This window comes from Schistocerca cancellata, chromosome 12 (assembly GCF_023864275.1).
Source record: "Schistocerca cancellata isolate TAMUIC-IGC-003103 chromosome 12, iqSchCanc2.1, whole genome shotgun sequence".
Lineage (NCBI taxonomy): Eukaryota > Metazoa > Arthropoda > Insecta > Orthoptera > Acrididae > Schistocerca > Schistocerca cancellata.
In genome coordinates this window covers 12,704,383-12,729,416 of record NC_064637.1, presented here as the reverse complement: position 1 = coordinate 12,729,416, position 25,034 = coordinate 12,704,383, and the positions used below count along the sequence as shown (strand labels likewise).

Below are 25,034 nucleotides of genomic sequence, written 5' to 3'. Positions count from 1 at the left end.
CCACGTCGGGAACCACGTACCGTATGCACAACTCGCATCGTTCCTGAGCGTTCAGCAGCACGTTGAACTTGGCACACTCAACGTTAACGTTCGACAGCACGGTCCGTGTGTCGACGACTTAAGCGACATCTCGTCGAACATAACCTCAATGTTCAGCTTGCACCCACCGATTGGAAGAGGGCGGCGCAGAAATGCCGGGTGAAAACTGAACGAATAGGATGCACACAGATTTTCTGAAATCATAGGTCGGTTGGATGGTTCTTTGCTCGGTCGGTCGGTCGGACAATAGGTCGGTCGGTCTTTCGGTTCGCCGGTCGATCTGTTGGTCGATCGATCGGTCTGTCGGTTGGTCGGTCTGTCGGTCGGTCGGTTGGACAGTCGGTGTAGTGAGCTCTCTGTAAGCGCAAGCTGTCGGCGCAGAAATCCCGAGTGAAGACTGAATGGGTAGGATGCACACAAATTTGCCGAAATCATAGGTCGGTTGGATGGTTCTTTGGTCGGATTGCTGGTCGGGCGGACAGTAGGTCGGTCGGTCTGTCTGTCGGTCGGTCAGCCAGCCGGTCGGTCGGACAGTCGTTCGGTCGGACAGTCAGTTGGTCGGACAGTCGGTCGCTCGGACAGTCGTTCGGTCGCTCGGTCGGTCGGACAGTCGGTCGTTCGATCGGACAGTCTGACGGTCGGTCGGTCGGACAGTACGTCGGACAGTCGGTCGGTCGGTCGGTCAGTCGGTCGGTCAGACAGTGGGTCGGTCGGTCGGACAAACGGTCGGTCGGTTGGATAGTCGGCCGGTCGGACAGTCGATCGGTCGGTCGGAAAGTCGGACGGTCGGTCGGTCGGTCAGTCCGACGGTCGGACAGTCAGTCAGTCGGTCGGTCGGTCGGTCGGACAGTCGGTGTAGTGAGCGCCGTCTAAGCGCAGGCTGCCGCCCGTGAAGCCTTACCTGGCGGGGTCGGCGGCGAACTCGTCGTACTCGCGGCCGGCGTCGTCGAGCGCGTCGAGCGCGGCCTGGAGCGCGGGGGCGGGCGCGGGGGCGGCGGCGCGCAGGGCGTGTCGCCAGGCGGGCAGCAGCGCGAGGTGGGCGGCGCGCGCGCGGCGCCCGGCCGCCGGCAGCAGCAGGTGTCGCAGCGCGCGCTCCGCCTCCGCCGCCGCCGCCAGCAGCAGCACGTACTCGTTGTGCGTGGCGTGCAGCCGCCGGCACGCCTTCTGGAACTTGTCCCGCACCTCGTCCAGCTTGCGCCCGCCGCGGCCCGCTGCCGGCAACACCAAAAACAAAGTGGCTCTCAGCACTGCCGAGGTCATCAGTCCCCTACAACTTACACCTAAGGACATCACAAACATCCGTGCCCGAGGCACGATTCCAACCTGCGTCCGTAGCAGTCGCGCGGTTCCAGACTGTAGCGCCTAGAACCGCTCGACCACCCCGGCCGGCACCAAAAAGCAACTACCGAGCCTTACGTTACGTTTTCTCATCCGATACCCGCCTTTCGGTCTCCGGGCGGGAACTACACGGTGTTTCAAAAAGGATCTACATATTTCGAATGTATATATTTGTGGTGCGCGTACTGTAAGACCTTCGGTAGACACACCATCAGATTATTTGATTTGTCGCTCTAACGAAGTAGGCGAGTGTCAGCAATATGTCTCGTGCTCTTATCGTGGCGTGTTTATCATCTGCCGTTAGGTCAGACGATTGAAATGCCACTTGCACGCTTAGAATAGCAGATTGACAGTGACCAACTTTAAACAGAACTTGATTAATTTGCACACACATTTATTAAAATAATAAAAAGCATAGACATTATGTACCTTGATTCTGGATGCTGTTTACAAATGACAATCTGAAGTTCCTTTGGTCTTCGTACGTTAATCTTATTCTCACATATCTCTGATACTTGACAAAGTGTCTATTCATTTATCTTCATGGCTATCTACAGGAATATGATAATCCTCTTAGGCGCAGACAAATGCAGACTGACTAATTGGAGGTCTGTACACTCGTTATAATACCTCGCGCGTTCAGGTATCACTGCCCGAGTGTGATCCGCGAGGAGAAAAGGTTCTACGTTAGCAGCAATCTCATTGGCTGCATTACATATTAATAGGCGGATCGGCGGAAGCAGAATTTGGTCCGTCTCTAAGGCAGCGCCATCTCGTAGTGCGGAGACGGACGAGCGCTGCACCTGCGCTGTTGTGCTTAGCGGGGCGCGCTCTAGTGGGGAAGTTGTGTACGCGCTGACTACGCGGAACTATGTACATAACAATATTTATTTAACTTTAATACATACAAACATGACTTTACACACATACCGGGTGATCAAAAAGTCACTATAAATTTGAAAACTGAATAAACCACACAATAATGTAGATAGAGAGGTACAAATTAACACACATCCTTACAATGACATGGGTGTTACAACCAAAAAAATACAAACGTTCAAAAAATGTCCGACAGATGGCGCTTCATCTGATCAGAATAGCAATAATTAGCATAACAAAGTAAGAGAAAGCAAAGATGATGTTCTTTACAGGAAATGCTCAATATGTCCACCACCATTCCTCAACAATAGCTGTAGTCGAGGAATAATGTTATGAACAGCACTGTAAAGTATGTCCGCAGTTATGGTGAGGCATTGGCGTCGGATGTTGTCTTTCAGCATCCCTAGAGATGGCGGTCAATCACGATACACTTGCGACTTCAGGTAACCCCAACGCCAATAATCGCACGGACTGAGGTCTGGGGACCTGGGAGGCCAAGCGTGACGAAAGTGGCGGCTGAGCACACGATCGTCACCAAACGACGCGCGCAAGAGATCTTTCACGCGTCTAGCAATACGGGGTGGAGCGCCATCCTGCATAAACGTCGTACGTTCCAGCAGTCACGGTAGCAGTTTTGCTGTCCAGCGCCAACTGTCGCACATTTTGTGAACTTTGATTTTTTTTTCTAATAAAACCCTATGTCATTCCAAGCATGTGTGTCAATTTTTACCTCTCTATCTACATTATTCCGTGGTTTATTAAGTTTTCAAATTTAAACTGACTTTTTCGTCACCCTGTATTTACCAACTTCTCAAGTTCATATATCGGTATACTGATAATTTTTTTACTTATGGACCGTCTGACAGCAACTGAATAAAACACAATTTTAGTGCCATAAGCGTTTCGACTTTATTTTCTGCAAGGCATCATCAGTGGCCTGGAATATGTACATATGTTAGCTATTTAATTTACATTTTTGTCACTGTGCCTACAGGTTATAAACAGTCCTGGTGGTTGGTATTTCCTATTAAGTAGTAATGTTTTGAACTGTACTTGCAGGTTGCGTGGACAATTTCTTACATATTACGCTCCTGTTGCATTTTTGGTGTTGTTCTTCTTCTTATGAATCCCAGTTTGCGGTTTTTTTCCCACATTCCACAGCACTATGAACTGAACGCTTGTTTCAATGCAATGTTTTGGTTTCTGTTGACGACTGTCAAATGTTTTTGCCAAAGATCGAATGTTATTGCCAAAATTTCGAGTGTAATTACAAAAATATTTCTTTTTTTGTGCTGAGTGTGTGTGTGATGTGGTATATATATATATATATATATATATATATACATACATCACACACACACTCAGCACAAAAAAAAATATATCACACCAAAACACACACACACACACACACACACACACACACAAATGCATTCAAATGTATACACGAACAGATCACGGATACTTCAGTAATTACACTCGAAATTTTGGCAATAACATTCGATCTTTGGCAAAAACATTTGACAGTCGTCAACAGAAACCAAAACATTGCATTGAAACAAGCGTTCAGTTCATAGTGCTGTGGAATGTGGGAAAAAAACCGCATATATATATATGAGGTTTATCCACAAAGTACATTAAGTTTTGGAATTAAAAATAAATTATTGGAAATTTTTTTATTATATACAGATGAAAGCCACACTTAAATACTACTTTTCTACATAGTTGCCATTTAAATTAAGGCACTTATCGTAGCGATGGACGAGCTTGGAAATTCCTTCGTCGTAAAATTCGGCCGCCTGCGCCTTCAACCACGTGGTTACCTCTTCTTGAAGCTGTGCGTCGTCATCAAAACGCTGCACAGCCAACCACTTCTTCATTGCTGGGAGTAAGTGGAAGTCGCTCGGTGCCAGGTCGGGACTGTACGGCGGATGAGGAAACAACTCCCACTTAAAAGATTCGAGAACTTCACGAGTGGCATTTGGTGTGTGGGCCCGGGCGTTGTCGTCAATCAGCAAGATCTTTGAGCCCAACTTTCCCCTGCGCTTGTTTTGTATTGCTCTTCTGAGGTTGTGCAGAGCTTGGCAATATTTTGAGAGTTTATTGTAGTGCCTCTTTCCAGGAAATCCACAAAAATCACACCTTTTCTGTCCCAAAAGACAGTCGCCATCACCTTCCTTACCGACATTCTCTGCATGCATTTCTTGGGTTTTTGGGGGGAATTTGTGTGCCCCCACTGCACTGACTGCAATTTTTTCTCGCAGTTCACACGCTTAACCCATGTTTCGTCACCAGTAACGATGCGATCGAATAATGAGTCGCCATCTTTCTCGTAAGCGTCCAAAAACGTTAACGCTGCAGCCATTCGCTGATTTTTGTGAATCTCTGTCAAGATTTTTGGTATCCATCTTGCACAAAACTTGTGGTAACCAAGCTTTTCGGTAACGATTTCATGCAAAAAAACTTCGTCGAATTTGTGGAAAACTCATAGAGAGTTCCGTTATTGTGAAATTACGGTTTTTACGGACCGCGGCATCGACTTTTCCGACAAGTTCGGCAGTCACTATGCTGGGTCTTCCACTTCGCTCTTCGTCGTGAACGTTAGTTCGGCCATTTTTAAATTTTATGACCCATTGACGCACTCCACCTTCAGTCATTTTGTTGTCCCCATACACTTCACAAAGCTGCCGATAGATTTCTATCGGTGTACAGTTTTTTTGCAGTCAGAAACCTCATTACAGCACGCACTTCACACTTCGCGGCATTTTCAATTAACGCTGACATTTCAAACTGTCACAGCAACTCAACGGAGTACAGCACGAACCTCTCACTAGCACGGCAGGATGCCGACTGAGCGGCGGAATGCCATGACACCAAGATGGCCGCGCTAGCCCCGGCCCTAACGGACACAAACGAAAACCTAATGTACTTTGTGGATAGCCCCCATATATATATATATATGAACCATGGACCTTGCCGCTGGTGGGGAGGCTTGCGTGCCTCAGCGATACAGATAGCCGTACCGTAGGTGCAACCACAACGGAGGGGTATCTGTTGAGAGGCCAGACAAACATGTGGTTCCTGAAGAGGGGCAGCAGCCTTTTCAGTAGTTGCAGGGGCAACAGTCTGGATGATTGACTGATCTGGCCTTGTAACATTAACCAAAACGGCCTTGCTGTGCTGGTACTGCGAACGGCTGAAAGCAAGGGGAAACTACAGCCGTAATTTTTCCCGAGGACATGCAGCTCTACTGTATGATTAAATGATGATGGCGTCCTCTTGGGTAAAATATTCCGGAGGTAAAATAGTCCCCCATTCGGATCTCCGGGCGGGGACTACTCAGGAGGACGTCGTTATCACGAGAAAGAAAACTGGCGTCCTACGGATCGGAGCGTGGAATGTCAGATCCCTTAATCGGGCAGGTAGGTTAGAAAATTTAAAAAGGGAAATGGATAGGTTAAAGTTAGATATAGTGGGAATTAGTGAAGTTCGGTGGCAGGAGGAACAAGACTTCTGGTCAGGTGATTACAGGGTTATAAATACAAAATCAAATAGGGGTAATGCAGGAGTAGGTTTAATAATGAATAAAAAAATAGGAGTGCGGGTTAGCTACTACAAACAGCATAGTGAACGCATTATTGTGGCCAAGATAGACACAAAGCCCATGCCTACTACAGTAGTACAAGTTTATATGCCAACTACCTCTGCAGATGATGAAGAAATAGATGAAATGTATGACGAGATAAAAGAAATTATTCAGGTAGTGAAAGGAGACGAAAATTTAATAGTCATGGGTGACTGGAATTCGTCAGTAGGAAAAGGGAGAGAAGGAAACATAGTAGGTGAATATGGATTGGGGGGCAGGAATGAAAGAGGAAGCCGCCTTGTAGAATTTTGCACAGAGCATAACTTAATCATAGCCAACACTTGGTTCAAGAATCATAAAAGAAGGTTGTATACCTGGAAGAATCCTGGAGATACTAGTAGGTATCAGATAGATTATATAATGGTAAGACAGAGATTTAGGAACCAGGTTTTAAATTGTAAGACATTTCCTGGGGCAGATGTGGATTCTGACCACAATCTATTGGTTATGAACTGCAGATTGAAACTGAAGAAACTGCAAAAAGGTGGGAATTTAAGGAGATGGGACCTGGATAAACTGAAAGAACCAGAGGTTGTACAGAGTTTCAGGGAGAGCATAAGGGAACAATTGACAGGAATGGGGGAAAGAAATACAGTAGAAGAAGAATGGGTAGCTCTGAGGGATGAAGTAGTGAAGGCAGCAGAGGATCAAGTAGGTAAAAAGACGAGGGCTAATAGAAATCCTTGGGTAACAGAAGAAATATTGAATTTAATTGATGAAAGGAGAAAATACAAAAATGCAGTAAATGAAGCAGGCAAAAAGGAATACAGACGTCTCAAAAATGATATCGACAGGAAGTGCAAAATGGCTAAGCAGGAATGGCTAGAGGACAAATGTAAGGATGTAGAGGCTTGTCTCACTAGGGGTAAGATAGATACTGCCTACAGGAAAATTAAAGAGACCTTTGGAGAGAAGAGAACCACTTGTATGAATATCAAGAGCTCAGATGGCAACCCAGTTCTAAGCAAAGAAGGGAAGGCAGAAAGGTGGAAGGAGTATATAGAGGGTTTATACAAGGGCGATGTACTTGAGGACAATATTATGGAAATGGAAGAGGATGTAGATGAAGACGAAATGGGAGATAAGATACTGCGTGAAGAGTTTGACAGAGCACTGAAAGACCTGAGTCGAAACAAGGCCCCGGGAGTAGACAACATTCCATTTGAACTACTGATGGCCTCGGGAGAGCCAGTCATGACAAAACTCTACCATCTGGTGAGCACGATGTATGAGACAGGCGAAATACCCTCAGACTTCAAGAAGAATATAATAATTCCAATCCCAAAGAAAGCAGGTGTTGACAGATGTGAAAATTACCGAACTATCAGTTTAATAAGTCACAGCTGCAAAATACTAACGCGAATTCTTTACAGACGAATGGAAAAACTGGTAGAAGCCGACCTCGGGGAAGATCAGTTTGGATTCCGTAGAAATGTTGGAACACGCGAGGCAATACTGACCTTACGACTTATCTTAGAAGAAAGATTAAGAAAAGGCAAACCTACGTTTCTAGCATTTGTAGACTTAGAGAAAGCTTTCGACAATGTTAACTGGAATACTCTCTTTCAAATTCTGAAGGTGGCAGGGGTAAAATACAGGGAGCGAAAGGCTATTTACAGTTTGTACAGAAACCAGATGGCAGTTATAAGACTCGAGGGGCATGAAAGGGAAGCAGTGGTTGGGAAAGGAGTAAGACAGGGTTGTAGCCTCTCCCCGATGTTATTCAATCTGTATATTGAGCAAGCAGTAAAGGAAACAAAAGAAAAATTCGGAGTAGGTATTAAAATTCATGGAGAAGAAGTAAAAACTTTGAGGTTCGCCGATGACATTGTAATTCTGTCAGAGACAGCAAAGGACTTGGAAGAGCAGTTGAACGGAATGGACAGTGTCTTGAAAGGAGGATATAAGATGAACATCAACAAAAGCAAAACGAGGATAATGGAATGTAGTCAAATTAAGTCGGGTGATGCTGAGGGAATTAGATTAGGAAATGAGACACTTAAAGTAGTAAAGGAGTTTTGCTATTTAGGGAGTAAAATAACCGATGATGGTCGAAGTAGAGAGGATATAAAATGTAGACTGGCAATGGCAAGGAAAGCGTTTCTCAAGAAGAGGAATTTGTTAACATCGAGTACAGATTTAAGTGTCAGGAAGTCGTTTCTGAAAGTATTTGTATGGAGTGTAGCCATGTATGGAAGTGAAACATGGACGATAACTAGTTTGGACAAGAAGAGAATAGAAGCTTTCGAAATGTGGTGCTACAGAAGAATGCTGAAGATAAGGTGGGTAGATCACGTAACTAATGAGGAGGTATTGAATAGGATTGGGGAGAAGAGAAGTTTGTGGCACAACTTGACTAGAAGAAGGGATCGGTTGGTAGGACATGTTTTGAGGCATCAAGGGATCACTAATTTAGCATTGGAGGGCAGTGTGGAGGGTAAAAATCGTAGAGGGAGACCAAGAGATGAATACACTAAGCAGATTCAGAAGGATGTAGGTTGCAGTAGATACTGGGAGATGAAGAAGCTTGCACAGGATAGAGTAGCATGGAGAGCTGCATCAAACCAGTCTCAGGACTGAAGACCACAACAACAACATATATATATATATATATATATATATATATATATATATGGTGAGTCTCCTAACATTACCGCTGGATATATTTCGTAAACCACATCAAATACTGACGAATCGATTCCACAGACCGAACGTGAGGAGAGGGGCTAGTGTAATTGTTTAATACAAACCATAAAAAAATGCACGGAAGTACGTTTTTTAACACAAACCTACGTTTTTTAAAATGGAACCCTATTAGTTTTGTTAGCACATCTGAACATATAAACAAATACGTAATCAGTGCCGCTTGTTGCATTGTAAAATGTTAATTACATTCGGAGATATTGTAACCTAAAGTTGACGCTTGAGTACCACTCCTCCGCTGTTCGATCGTGTGTATCGGAGAGCACCGAATTACTTAGGGATTCAAAGGGAACGGTGATGGACCTTAGGTACGGAAGAGACTGGAACAGCACATTACGTCCACATGCTAACACCTTTTTAATGGTCTTTTTCACTGACGCACATGTACATTACCATGAGGGGTGATGTACACGTACACACGTGGTTTCCGTTTTCAATTACGGAATGGAATAGAGTGTGTCCCGACATGTCAGGCCAATAGATGTTCAATGTGGTGGCTATCATTTTCTGCACACAATTGCAATCTCTGGCGTAATGAATGTCGTACACGCCGCAGTACATCTGGTGTAATGTCGCCGCAGGCTGCCACAATACGTTGTTTCATATCCTCTGGGGCTGTAGGCACATCACGGTACACATTCTCCTTTAATGTACCCCACAGAAAGAAGTCCAGAGGTGTAAGATCAGGAGAACGGGCTGGCCAATTCATGCGTCCTCCACGTCCTATGAAACGCCCGTCGAACATCCTGTCAAGGGTCAGCCTAGTGTTAATTGCGGAATGTGCAGGTGCACCATCATGCTGATACCACATATGTCGACGCGTTTCCAGTGGGACATTTTCGAGCAACGTTGGCAGATCATTCTGTAGAAACGCGATGTATGTTGCAGCTGTTTGGGCCCCTGCAATGAAGTGAGGACCAATGAGGTGGTCGCCAATGATTCCGCACCGTACATTTACAGTCCACGGTCGCTGTCGCTCTACCTGTCTGAGCCAGCGAGGATTGTTCACGGACCAGTAATGCATGTTCCGTAGATTCACTGCCCCGTGGTTTGTGAAACCCGCTTCATCGGTAAACAGGTAGAACTGCAACGCATTCTCTGTTAATGCCCATTGACAGAATTGCAGTCGATGATTAAAGTCATCACCATGTAATTGCTGATGTAGCGACACATGAAACGGGTGAAAGCGGTGACGATGCAGTATGCGCACGACACTACTTTGACTCAGTCCACCGGCTCTCGCAATGTCCCGTGTACTCATGTGTGGATTGATGGCAACAGCAGGTAACACCAACTGCACCCGCTTGTCCTGTGACGGGCCTGTTACGGACCCGTTTGCGTGCTACGACCATACAGTTGGCAGTAGATGTTTTGCAATGTGCGGCACGTTGGATGCTCTCTGTCCGGGTACCGTTCTGCATACACCCTGCAGGCTTCAGCTGCATTTCGTCGGCACTCGCCATAGATGAGTATCATCTCCGCCTTTTGAGAGTTCGAATACACCATGGTCACAGTTCCTACAACACTACACTATCACAGACGTCTGGTAACACGGTGTACTACAGTTGGTCTGCGTGCGGAGACGAATGCAGAATAACAATAGCAGCAAGCGCTACATGCGGACACTGCGACAGCTAGACCAAACCACAACAGTGCACTACAGCCACACTCGTAAACACGGTCGTCATCGTAAACATGTCCCTGCAGATGGTGCTCGCCGACTGTGGCCCGTGTTTGTTACAACACGCAACTGAACGTCGGAGGTTTCAAGCGACAACTTTAGGTTACAATATCTCCGGATGTAATTAACATTTTACAATGCAACAAACGGCACTGATTACGTATTTATTGCTAACAAAACTAACGAGGTACCATTTAAAAAAACGTAGGTTTGTGTTAAAAAACATACTTCCGTGCATTTTTGTATGGTTTATCTTAAACAATTACACTAGCCCCTCTCCTCACGTTCGGTCTGTGAAATCGGTTCGTCAGTATTTGATGTGGTTTTCGAAATATATCCAGCGGTAACGTTAAGTGACTCACCCTGTATATATATATATATATATATATATATATATATATATATATATATATATATACTGCTGTGCTTATGTGTGTGTGTGTGTGTGCGCGCGCGTATGTGTGTGTGTGTGTGTCCCGATGACGTGGGGAAGACTTTTTTTGTTTTATATTATCATTTCCTTTATTAAGTGTAGTAGGGAGCCTGTGCTCATGTGTGTTTGTTCATTCATCACATGTTTGTTTTCTGCTATGGCTTTCTGGATGTCGAAGTTTTCTTGCGTTTGTTCTCAAGGTCAGATGACAGATTTTCAGTAAGTCCTCCATCAGCGACACGAACAATATCACATCCATACTCAAATTCCTCCCATACTCGGGCAAGCATGTGCTTCGTCAGCGATGTTATGGCAGTACGGATCCGGTTTTTCAACTCTTCCAGGTTCTGTGGGGATGGTGGTACGTAAACGTTGTCTTTAACGAAACACCACAGGAAGAAATCTGATGGTGTCAAATCCGGTGACCGTAGAGCCCAGCCGAGAAGTGCTAAGCCGCCAGCTCCTTGACGACCAATCCAACGGTTCGGTACAGTGTCATTCCGATATTCACGCACTTGGCGATTCCAGTGAGGGGATGCCCCATCCTGTCGAAAAATGAAGTTGTCTTCGTGCAGCCTGGGAAACAACCAGATTTGTAACGTAGCGAGGTACTGCTGACCGTAACCCGTGTTTCCATCAATGAGGAATGGGCCGTAAACAGATGATGGGGATATCGCACAAAACACACTGACTTTGGGCGCATCTCCTACACGTTCAGTGGCTGCATGTGGGTTCTGTAGGCCCCAAATTCGAACATTGTGTTTGTTTACCTGATCACTGACATGGAAAACCGCTTCATCACTAAACACTATGCGCTGTACGAAAGCGTTATCATTGTCAATAGCATCAACAATCTCGTCACAAAATGCCACAAGTTTGCGTTTGTCATCAGAACGCAGAGCATGTAACACCTTCACAACTACCCGACGTCTCAAAACACGCCAAATTGTTATTGTAGGCTGTTGTAACTCCTGACTGGCACGACGAGTCGATTTTGAAGGATTGCGTGGGAAAACTGTTTGAACTCGTCCAACATTTTCTTCAGGAACACGAGGGTGGCCACGACTCTTTCCATTACAGACACATCACGTGTCTAGAAACTGTCGATACCGTCTGCGAATGTTCCACCCACACAGAGGATCAGTTTGGTGCCTCAACCTGAATCGTCTTTGCACTGAAATCATGGAATTGCACTTCGCAAACTCGAGAACACAAAATGATTTCTGCTGCGGAGTATCCATTGTAAACATTTGACGGTTAAAAAGCAAAACAGAAGGCAACTGACATCTATCGGCTATTAATATACACTAGACTATGTATTCGTTTCTCCGATAGCCAAGACGAGGTGCAGCGATCGATAGTTTGGAGAAAATAACACTTTGTAAAACGTATGTTCTTTTGAAATACCCTGTGCTTAGGAAGATGTCATCAACAGAAACAAAAATGGCGTTCTACGGTCACAGTGGCTCCGATATCGGTGGATTCCGGAGACGGCCGATCTTGCGACACTACGTGCGCGTTACACGATAGCCGATCCTGTCTTCTGAACGTACAGACTTCGGGCGACAATCGGTGAAATTCAAATCAGTTTGTTTTCTTTGGTCAAATCGACCGAACTTGTCGCACACGAAACATGGAGCGTGAGAAACTTATAACTTTAGGCCAAGAAAGAGTGAGTTTGTGGCATCCTGGAAATGAAAATATCATTGGGATATAGTTCGGGATCTATGGACTCATATCGCAGCTTTTATTCAAAACCTGAACTAAGAAAAATTTTTATTGGAAATTTTAGCAACAGATCATAACTTCAAAATTAATTTGTACAAGTGGAAAGGGTGGTGTATCTCATATGCTTATAGCTACTATACTGGATCTTTTTTAATGGTAGACTGACATCAGTTGTCTACAAATTGTTATTACATCTTACTGGCGTTTTATGCCGGAACGACAGTACTTCTGCTAATGTGAAGTAGTTTGCAACTATGGTGTACAGTACGTATTTCCACTTTTAAGTGCTTCAAGTTTTCAGAGTACCTTATGCTACACTTTATGCTTTCTTTCACTCGCGTGCTAAATCACAGTCGCTGAAGGTTTAACTGACATATGTCAGCACAACTTTAATAAATATAGGGAAACAGTATTTCAAGGTCACCATCAATTATCTCAAGTTTGCAACAAAACGTTTGTCCCGTCGTGTCATACGTTCACCTAAAACTTGTCTGGTTATTCCACTGTCTGAGGACAGAGCGCACGGTAGTCGTCACGTTATTTACGAGGCAGGAAAGCTCACTCACATGCATTCGGCCTCTCTTTAATAGCAGAAGCCGCTAGTACCTAAATACAGAGGCGTCGTGCTATCCATCCCACTCTTGTTGTTGTTGTTGTTGTTGTGGTCTTCAGTCCTGAGACTGGTTTGATGCAGCTCTCCATGCTACTCTATCCTGTGCAAGCTTCTTCATCTCCCAGAATCTACCTGCAACCCTCTGAATCTGCTTGGTGTATTCATCTCTTGGACTCCCTCTACGATTTTTACCCTCCACGCTGCCCTCCAATACTACACTAGTGATCCCTTGATGCCTCAGAACATGTCCTACCAACCGATCCCTTCTTCTAGTCAAGTTTTGTCACAAACTTCTCTTCTCCCCAATCCTGTTCAACACCTCCTCATTAGTTATGTAATCTACCCATCTAATATTCAGCATTCTTCTGTAGCACCACATTTCGAAACCTTCTATTCTCTTCTTGTCCAAACTACACTCCTGGAAATTGAAATAAGAACACCGTGAATTCATTGTCCCAGGAAGGGGAAACTTTATTGACACATTCCTGGGGTCAGATACATCACATGATCACACTGACAGAACCACAGGCACATACACACAGGCAACAGAGCATGCACAATGTCGGCACTAGTACAGTGTATATCCACCTTTCGCAGCAATGCAGGCTGCTATTCTCCCATGGAGACGATCGTAGAGATCCTGGATGTAGTCCTGTGGAACGGCTTGCCATGCCATTTCCACCTGGCGCCTCAGTTGGACCAGCGTTCGTGCTGGACGTGCAGACCGCGTGAGACGACGCTTCATCCTCTCCCAAACATGCTCAATGGGGGACAGATCCGGAGATCTAGCTGGCCAGGGTAGTTGACTTACACCCTCTAGAGCACGTTGGGTGGCACGGGATACATGCGGATGTGCATTGTCCTGTTGGAACAGCAAGTTCCCTTGCCGGTCTAGGAATGGTAGAACGATGGGTTCGATGACGGTTTGGATGTACCGTGCACTATTCAGTGTCCCCTCGACGATCACCAGTGGTGTACGGCCAGTGTAGGAGATCGCTCCCCACACCATGATGCCGGGTGTTGGCCCTGTGTGCCTCGGTCGTATGCAGTCCTGATTGTGGCGCTCACCTGCACGGCGCCAAACACGCATACGACCATCATTGGCACCAAGGCAGAAGCGACTCTCATCGCTGAAGACGACACGTCTCCATTCGTCCCTCCATTCACGCCTGCCGCGACACCACTGGAGGCGGGCTGCACGATGTTGGGACGTGAGCGGAAGACGGCCTAACGGTGTGCGGGACCGTAGCCCAGCTTCATGGAGACGGTTGCGAATGGTCCTCGCCGATACCCCAGGAGCAACAGTGTCCCTAATTTGCTGGGAAGTGGCGGTGCGGTCCCCTACGGCACTGCGTAGGATCCTACGGTCTTGGCGTGCATCCGTGCGTCGCTGCGGTCCGGTCCCAGGTCGACGGGCACGTGCACCTTCCGCCGACCACTGGCGACAACATCGATGTACTGTGGAGACCTCACGCCCCACGTGTTGAGCAATTCGGCGGTACGTCCACCCGGCCTCCCGCATGCCCACTATACGCCCTCGCTCAAAGTCCGTCAACTGCACATACGGTTCACGTCCACGCTGTCGCGGCATGCTACCAGTGTTAAAGACTGCGATGGGGCTCCGTATGCCACGGCAAACTGGCTGACACTGACGGCGGCGGTGCACAAATGCTGCGCAGCTAGCGCCATTCGACGGCCAACACCGCGGTTCCTGGTGTGTCCGCTGTGCCGTGCGTGTGATCATTGCTTGTACAGCCCTCTCGCAGTGTCCGGAGCAAGTATGGTGGGTCTGACACACCGGTGTCAATGTGTTCTTTTTTCCATTTCCAGGAGTCTATTTATCGTCTATGTTTCACTTCCATACATGGCTAAACTCCATACAAATACTTTCAGAAACGACTTCCTGACACTTAAATCTATACTCGATGTTAACAAATTTCTCTTCTTCAGAAACGCTTTCCTTCCCATTGCCAGTCTACATTTTATATCCTCCCTACTTCGACCATCATCAGTTATTTTGCTCCCCAAATAGCAAAACTCCTTTACTACTTTAAGTGTCACTTCCTAATCTAATACCCTCAGCATCACCCGACTTAATTCGACTACATGCCATTATCCTCGTTTTGCTGTTGTTGATGTTCATCTTTTACCCTCCTTTCAAGACACTGTCCATTCCGTTCAGCTGCTCTTCCAAGTCCTTTGCTGTCTCTGACAGGATTACAATGTCATCGGCGAACCTCAAAGTTTTTATTTCTTCTCCATGGATTTTAATACCTACTCCGAATTTTTCTTTTGTTTCCTTCACTGCTTGCTCAGTATATAGATTGAATAACATCGGAGAGCGGCTACAACCCTGTCTCACTCCCTTCCCAACCACTGCTTCCCTTTCATGCCCCTCAACTCTTGTAACTACCATGTGGTTTCTATACAAATTGTAAATAGCCTTTCGCTCCCTGTATTTTACCCCTGCCACCTTTAGAATTTGAAAGAGAGTATTCCAGTCAACATTGTCAAAAGCTTTCTGTAAGTATACAAATGCTAGAAATGTAGGTTTGCCTTTCCTTAATCTAGCTTCTAAGATCAGTCGTAGGGTCAGTATTGCCTCACTTGTTCCAACATTTCTACGGAATCCAAACTGATCTTCCCCGAGGTCGGATTCTACTAGTTTTTCCATTCGTCTGTAAAGAATTCGCATTACCTCTTAACAGGTTAAAATCTGACCTGCTGCATACGCAGAATAGATTTTCACCTAACCTAACCTCCTTGACCCTGACAAAAACTGACGCAGGAGATCGAACGCAGTATGACCACGTTGCCGGGTCGATCTCTGGCGATGGCGTCTGACGACAGTTGTTGGTGCCACTGTGAACGCAACCTTAGATTCCTTAATCGGATGAGTTCGTTGTTGTTTGTTGTTGTTGTGGTCTTCAGTCCTGAGACTGGTTTGATGCAGCTCTATGAGTACGTTAGACAATGTAAAAAGGGGATTGTATAGGCTGAAGTTAGAGATAGTGGAATTAGTGAAGTTAGGTGGCAGAAGGTACACGACTTCGTCAGGTGAAAACAGGGCTATAAACAAAAATAGGGGTAACAGAGGAGTGGGCTTCATAATTAATAACAAAATAGGAATGCGGGTAAGCTGTTTATATGCCAGATAGCTCTGATGATGATGAAGAGATTCAAGAAATCTGTGACGAAAAGTGTTCAGATAGTTGAGGAAGACAAAATTTTAACAAGGACAGGTGACTAGAATTCGGCATTAGAAAAATGAAGATAAGGAAAAATAGCGGGTGAATATGGACTGGGTAAAAGAAATGAAAGAGGAAGCCGCTTGGAAGAATTTTGAACAGAGCGTAATTTAATCATCGCCAACATTTGGAGTAGGAAGGATGAAAGACGGTTGTACACGCGGAAGAGATCTGCTGACACTGCAAGGTATACAGTGGTAAGACAGAGATTTTGGAACCAGATTTTAGATTCTAAAACATTTCTAGGAGCTGATATGCAGTCTGACCACAGTTGACTGGTTACAAACAGTAAATTAAAACTAAAGAAATTTAAAAAAGATAGGAAACTGAGAACATGCGAAGTAGACAAGTTGAGAGGAAAAGAGGATGTTGAGAGTTTCAGAGGGAGTATTACGCAACCGTTGAGTACAGTAGGGGAAAGGAGTACAACAGAAGACGAGTGGGAAGCTTTCAGAGACGAAATAGTGAAGGTGACAGAGGATCAAACATGTAACAAAACAAGGCCTAGTAGAAGTCCTTAGACAATACAGGAGATATTGAATTTCACTGATGAAAGGAGAAACATAAAAATGCAGGGAATGAAGCAGGCGAAACGGAATACAAACACTTAAAAATGAGTTTGATAGGAAGTGAAAAATGGGTCACTTGGAAATGCTGGAGGACAAATGTAAGGATTTAGAACGATATATCTCTGGGAAACGTAAATACCGCCTACAGGAATATTAAAGAGACATTTGGAGAAAAGACGAACAGCTGTATCAACATAAAGAGCTCAGACAGAAAATCAGTCCTCAGCAAAGAAGATCAAGTTGAAAGGTGGAAGGAGAATGTAGAGGATCTGCACAAGAATTTGCGAGCAATATCACAGAAATGGAAGAGGCCATAGATGGAGATGGGAGATATCACACAACGAGAACAATTTGACAGAGCACTAAAAGGCCAAAGTGCAAACAGCCCCCTGAGTAAATGACGTTCTATTAGAACTACTGGTGGCCTTGGGAAACCTAGCCACGGCAAAACTCTACCATCTGGTGAGCAAGATATACGAGACAGGCGAAATACCCTCAGACTTCAAGAAGAATATAATAATTCCAATCCCAAAGAAGGCAGGTATTGACAGGTGTGAAAATTACTAAACTACCAGTTTAATAAGCAGAATACTAAAACGAATCCTTTACAGACTGTTTTGTACATAGTTCCGCGTAGTCTGCGCGTACACAACTTTCCCACTAGAGCGCGCCCCGCTAAGAACAACAGCGCAGGCGCAGCGCTCGTCCGTCTCCGCACTACGAGATGCCGCTGCCTTAGAGACGGACCAAATTCTGCTTCCGCCGATCCGCATATTAATATGTAACGCAGCCAATGAGATTGCTGCTAACGTAGAACATTTTCTCCTCATGGATCACACTCGCGCAGTGATACCTGAACGCGCGAGGTATTATAACAAGTGTACAGACCTACGATTAGTCAGTCTGCATTAGTCTGTACCAGTCTGCATTAGTCTGTATCAGTCTAAAGTCAAGTTTCAGTCTGCGCCTAATAAGATTATCATATTCCTGTACATAGCCACGAAGATAAATGAAAAGACACTTTGTCAAATATCAGAGAATAAGATTAATGTACCAAGACCAAAGGAACTTCAGATTGTCAATTGTAAACAGCATCCAGAACCAAGTTACGTAATGTCTATGCCTTTTATTATTTTAATAAATGTGTGTGAAAATTAATCAAGTTCTGTTTAAAGTTGATCACCGTCAATCTGCTACTCTAAGCGTGCAAGGGTCATTTCTATCGTCTGACGTAACGGCAGAAGATAAACACGCCACAATAAGACCACGAGACATATTGCTGACACTCGCCTACTTCGTTAGAGTGACAAGTCAAATAATCTGATGGTGTGTGTACCGAAGGTCTTACAGTACGCACACCACACAAAGGGACACTAATTTAATATTGGAGTGAAGTGTGGCGGTTAAAAATTCTAGAGGGAGAGTAAGAGATGATTACAGTGAGCAGATTCAGAAGGATGTAGAATGCAGTAGTCATTCAGAGATGAAAAGGTGTGCACAGGACAGAGTAGTAGCGTGGAGAGCTGCATCAAACCAGCCTTTGCAATGAAAATCACGACAACAACAATCCCTCAAAAATAGCTCTAAGAAGGACACTGCATATGAATCTGATTTTTGTAATCGTTATATTGATGGCTCGTGAAGTTTGGAACGCAAATATCTATCCCACGAAGCAGTTCGCTCAAGCGGCTTTAATTCTGTAAAAATTAGCACAGTAGAACAATCCCTTGCTATGCATAAGGCAGGGGATCAATTTGTGGCCAACGCAAAATTTTGAACACAGGTGCATGTTCTAGTAGTATTTCCATGAAGCACAAAATTCTTAAAGATGAAAAAAAAACTTGTAAGTGTTCGGGACTGGTAGTCTCTCTATCGCTGGTTAAAACCTCAATTACGTCATTATTTTTTCAGTTCAGTTTGGATACCTACCTCATTTCAATACAAATTCATCAATTATATGCTAATTAATATGCTTATTAATTTTTATGAAAAATGTATGTCTTTTTATTTCTAATTCCATATATTGCACACAAAATATCGCTTTCATTGCAAATATGAATTCTTAAGTAACGATCTTCTATGAACATTGTTAATACAGATCATATAAATTAAAAAAAAACATTACCAATTAAATTTTTGGACCAAAAATGAAAAATCAAACACAGATGTCCACCGTAGCCCGAGTGATAAGCATCTCAAAACCAGGGAAAACAATCATTCCCACACTGTACACATCCTGCATTTTTATCGCGTTTCTCCTTACTTCACTAGTAATTTTCATAAACTTGATAATTAGATGTGTGATAATTACCATATATTCGATGAATTTAATATTTGGATGACACAGGTGTTCGAAATGAATGGAAAAAATTAATATCATGATGACCGAAATGAGAACAGAACCAGTGATTGCCACTCACAAGAGCTATCGACTGTTTTTGATATTTACTTGTAAATATTATACGCTTTATAGAAATGCTCATGGAACATTCATCTACGTTCAAAAATTTATGATGGCTGGATATCGAACCCAGGGGCACCTAATTAGCAGCCAAGCATTCTACCACAGAGCCACTTTGCATGACAGAAAATTGTGCTCGCTGTAGTGAATTAATCACAGAAAGCTTCAAATTTGACTACCTCGATAATTTTTTAGAGCTGCATCGATCTGCTTCGGCAGATGCACATTTGAGCTCTGAACTTCACATAAAACTTATAAAAATTGCAAAAAATCGTTTGCTGTGTGGACTCTTTATGAGTTAAAGTATTATGTCTTTAGATGGATAATTCAACTACCATACCCCGTAAAGCCAACCTAATTTGTAATATTACATTTCAAACTCGATAATTTAACTATTGCACCAAAAAATGAAATCCAAATTAGAAGGTAATATTAGATGTATGATAAAAACAAATCTAAATTGTAATATTATGTCTCTAAATACATAATTCAGCTATAATAACCCATAAAATCAATTCTATATTGTAATACATCAACAACAATACCCACAAAAAATTCTGAATTCTAGAATTACATTTTTCATTGATTATACAACAATCATATCCCAGAAAAAACCCTAAATTATAACACTAAGTCTTTGAATTGGTGATACAGCAACCACACCCACAAAACAATTACAAACTGTAATATTACGTTTTTAGATGGGTAATACAACAATCACAAAACCAAAAATAATTATAAACAATAGTATTACTATTAAGATGAATAATACAGCACTTGTACTCTCAGAACTGCTCTCAATGAAACATTACGTTTTTAGATGAACAATTAAACATTTATATACCTAGAACAATCCTGTAATATAATACTATATCTCTTAATGAACAGTTCAACAGCTATAGCTACCTAAACAATTCTGAACTGTAATACTACAGTTTTAAATGGATAATACAACAACCACGCCTCTCGTAAATAAATTATCCATAACTTGGAGTATTACAGTTTTGTGTGGATAAAACAATACATACAAGTCCCAGAACAACTGTAATTCCAATATATATTTTTATGGATGTACAAAGCACAATGATAGGCCATACACCAAACCAATTCTAAACTGTACAGTCGTTTTTAGACATAAAATAGAGTAATCAGATCTCAATAACTTAAAATCTTATTATAATGTTAACTACATGGATAACAAAAAAATCATACCTCCTTTCCCGAAAAGAGTTAGTTGTAATTTTAAAAGAGTGTGCTGGAAGCCTGAGAATTTTTTATTCTGTTCTCAATATCAGTTTAGGTATTACATATCACGCATAGTACTCGGTCAACTTCTCTGCTTCACTAACAAAAGTTGCAACCTTCTGCTACTAGGAGTATCTCAACTGTACTGTGTAAGAGGGCTGGGTGTAATGTAACAATATCGGTTAATGAGAAACAGCCGTCTGTAATCGTGTTTTTGTAAGCACAAATACTTAGGGTTTCTCCACACATGGTGCACCCTCTCCTTCAACTTGGCAATGCCGGACTACACATGAATGCTGCAACATCTGCTGCAGTCACATGTCTTGGGTTCTCTGTCATCAATGATCCTCCATACAGTCCCAACTTTGTCCCATCCAATTTTCGCCCGTTTCCAGAACTTAAAGAACACATTCAAGGACTTCACTTTGATAGTGATGGTGCAGTGGAAGGAATGGCGAGGCTGTGACTCCATCAACAGAATCTAACATTCTAGTGATGGTATCGACAAACTGGTTGGTATCTTGCCGAGAAACGTGTTCGAGCCAGGGTGAATATGATGAGATATAAATACGTAGAGGTGAAGAATAAAGATGTAGAATATTAATGAAGTGTATTTTCTTTGAGAAGCCTTAAGGGGGGACGTAAGAAAATTGGTCAAAAATTATAAAAAAAAATTGCCGCCAATTAGTTCTGTAGCATGTTAGAAATAATGTTTCCAATTTTCACAGATTAATTCGTACTACAAATGATAAAAAAAAGCTGTCTTGTTTCAATCACTGCACAGCGCCAGGCCCATTTTTCTAGACGACACTCTTCTCGGTTGCGGTGTTTTATTACTTCCTTATGTCATAAAAGCATCGGAAGAGTATAGAAGGCTATGGACCCGCTTACGTCGTGTTATCTTTGCCTTCCGCTAGCTATCTTTGGCAGCTGTTATTGTCTGTGGTTTAGAAATACGGGGTGTTCAAAAAGTCTCTCCGAAGTGCCGTATGATTGTTAGCCGAGCGTGCCGTATGCTGCAGTGAATATACCGAAATGAAACTCAGTGAAATACAAGTTATTAATTTGTTGAATATTCATTTTTACTTACAAATTTTTACATTAAATGTTGAAAGCGTCACCCCTGTTGTCGAATACGCTAACCCGACCACTCCTCGGTGCATCTGTCACTGAAGCCGTACTTCGAAATTTGCTAATCAAATCTCGCACAGTATCGCGATGTGGGAGTATTGTCTCCAGGAAAACTGAATTAAATGTTTGACGAACTGAAACTGTGAATTTACAGCCAGCTTTCAGCACTTGTTCGATTAAAAACACACGTCCTTCAATGGTTAGCATTTTAAGAGTGACAAAAACGAAACAAACGAACAAAGGAACTAAACTCAAACTTTCACGTCAACACGTAACGACACACGCCAACGATACTACTGACGCTGGCTGAGATAAACGAAACAGTGGACTGTTGGGAGAGTCCACTTGAAGGGAAGAACCCAGGCAGGCGAACCATCATACAACACGCGCGGCTAACAATCATACGGCACTGCGGAGAGACTTTTTGAACACCACGTATAAACATTTCAGATCTGCGGTTAGTGTGAGAATTACGACTGTGTTCAAGCTTTTTTATATGATTTACCGTTTAAAATGCCAAGATATAGTGGTAAAATGTTTAAGAAAGTGGCTAAAGCTCGCCATTCACGCGTGAATAAACAGTTTCTACAAGTGAGTCAACATAGTTTAGCAAAAGATAATTGTGAAGCTAAGACGACGAGCAGTTCACAGAAGAAACTAGGAACTGGTGTAGAGTTTCAGTCCACTAAAGACGAAGTGAATAGTGACTTTAGAATAATTGATTTAGAAATTATGTGTTCTATCATTAGAAATTCGTGTGCATGTGGTAACTGTGGCAATAAATCTTTCATATTGTATGATAGCAATGACAGAGATGGTATTGTGTGTAATATGCACTTGTTTTGTGACAGTTGTCAAACTGACATTCAACTGAAAACATCAGCTGCTAAGAACTGGGTATCTGAAGCCAACATAAGATTCTGCTATGGGATGAGATGTGTTGATGTTGGAAGGGAAGTTAGCAATTTGTGTTTTGGAATAATGAATATGCAACCTTCGTCTGCCTTTTACTCAACACTAAACAATCAGCCCGCATCTCGTGGTCGTGCGGTAGCGTTCTCGCTTCCCACGCCCGGGTTCCCGGGTTCGATTCCCGGCGGGGTCAGGGATTTTCTCTGCCTCGTGATGGCTGGGTGTTGTGTGATGTCCTTAGGTTAGTTAGGTTTAAGTAGTTCTAAGGTCTAGGGGACTGATGACCATAGATGTTAAGTCCCATAGTGCTCAGAGCCATTTTGAACTAAACAATCATCTTCTGAACGCCTTGGAAACAGAATGCAACAACAGTGAAAGAGGCTGTTTTATTTAAGAAAGACTTTCACACAGAAGTAAATGACCCTTTGCCTTCTACAGATCGATGTGTTTCATGTGATAGCACATGGATGAAAAGGGGCCCCATATCCCTACATGGTGTTTCATCAGTTATAAGTGTTGATACAGGAAAAGTTTTGGATTTGCAGGTGATGTCCAAATACTGCTCTATTTGTGCACAGAGGAACACGTTAGACAATAAGGGAGACAATGGCAAATAGAACACACAATAATTTGCAGCAAGAATTATGATGGTTCCCAGCGGGAATGAAATTAATATTTCATCGGAGCGAAATGAGGCATGGAGTCAGATATGTGAAATACCTTGGTGATGGAGATTCTAGTGCTTTCAAATCTGTTGTAGAAAGCAATCCATATGTAAATGGATGTAATACTGAAAAGCTAGAGCGTATGGGGCACATTCAGAAGAGGATGGGTGGGAGACTTCTGAAACTGAAACGAGAACAAAAAGGTGTAAAACTCAAAGGTGGAAAGCCAGTGCCGGCCGCAGTGGCTGAGCGGTTCTAGGCGCTTCAGTCGACCGCTACGGTCGCAGGTTCGAATCCTGCCTCGAGCATGGATGTGCGTGATGTCCTTAGGTTAGTTAGGTTTAAGTAGTTCTAAGTTCTAGGGGACTGATGACCTCAGATGTTTGTCCCATAGTGCTCAGAGCCATTTGAACCATTTCTTTGGAAAGCCAGTGGTTGGGCCAAAACACCTGACTGACAAAGAAATCCACAATTTGTAAATATATTATGGCAAACCAATAAGGCAAAATACTGGAAATTTGAAGGCAAAGCAGAAGACAGTGTGGGAAATATTTTTTCACAAGTTGTCAACGGATGAGAAGCCAGTACATGAACTGTGAGATATATCATGGTGCAAATATAAGCACACAAAAGCAGAAAATAAAACCTATTCACATAAACACAGTCTTCCTGAAGCACTCTTAAACACCAAAAAGCCAACATTCCAGTTTCTAGCTCATCCAGATTTGTTAAAGAAATGTACCCATCGTGGAACACAAAACCCGAATGAGAGCTTCAACAGTCTCATTTGCAAGAGATGGCCAAAAACAATATTTAGCTTATCTACTGTTGTTAAAATTGCCACATATGATGCATGTCTGATGTTTAATGATGGGAATATTAGAAGAATAAGTACCCACACTGGACTAGCATTTGTTGCAGGTTGCTTCACCGAGAAGCAATTGAAGAAGATTGATAGTACTCGTCTTGCACATTTGAACTGTCTGTTAAGGATATAGTCAAAAGGACATGCCAGAAACATCAAATAAAAAGGAAATAGGTACACGAAGAGCAGGAACATCAAATGTATGGTTATGGTCAACATAGTTTATAGTCTAAATCTTTATTAAATCTATTACGTGCATTTCACGGAACTTTCATTTTTCAGGGTATAAGTAACATTTTCCCCTGAATCACTGGAGATAGAAAAGTGAAATTTTCTGCATACTTTGTTCATAGTATAAAACAACTTTCAGTGGTACAAATTTTTTCTGAGTGTATTTCTGTTAAAATTATTTACTTTTCTGTGAAGTTGGAATTGCTTTGTTTCATACGTATAATTTTTTTAAAATAAATTGTAAGAGCTGTAAAACTGATATTAAAAAGTGTTCCACGCATTTGATTATCTGATTACTAAGAATTACCCGCCACAATATGAAAGTTGTAAGTAAAGTAGTTTTTGTGAAAATGTTCCTTGTGTAATAGCATGTATTGCGAAAATTTCCAACAATGCCATGATCAAATATTTTAGGAAAAAATCAGAAAAAATTCCATAATGTAGTCCATAACATAATCCTTCACATGCAAAATTTGGTTCTATTATCTTTCAAACACCAGAAACTGTGTTAGATTATGTAAACAAGCCCATTTTCTCCTATGTCCCCTCTTACAGTTGTCACATAAAAAATTCGGAGGCATTACTTTTCAGTGCGTCTTTCATAGACAAATGTTATTACAACCACACTCCAAAACAAATCTAGATTGCAA

The 25,034-nt window shown here is 43.0% G+C and overlaps 1 protein-coding gene across 1 annotated transcript in view; it reads right to left on the bottom strand.

Moving 5' to 3' along the window:
- LOC126109821 (tyrosine-protein kinase Fer) overlaps positions 1 to 25,034 on the bottom strand; it is a 611,311-nt gene that overhangs the window by 169,761 nt on the left and 416,516 nt on the right. Inside the window, exons 4-5 of the mRNA XM_049914879.1 lie at positions 1,123 to 1,250; positions 941 to 1,080 (exon numbers count right to left, since the gene is read on the bottom strand). Of these exons, the coding sequence (XP_049770836.1) occupies positions 941 to 1,080; positions 1,123 to 1,250 (268 nt within the window). The remainder of the gene's footprint in view (positions 1 to 940; positions 1,081 to 1,122; positions 1,251 to 25,034) is intronic.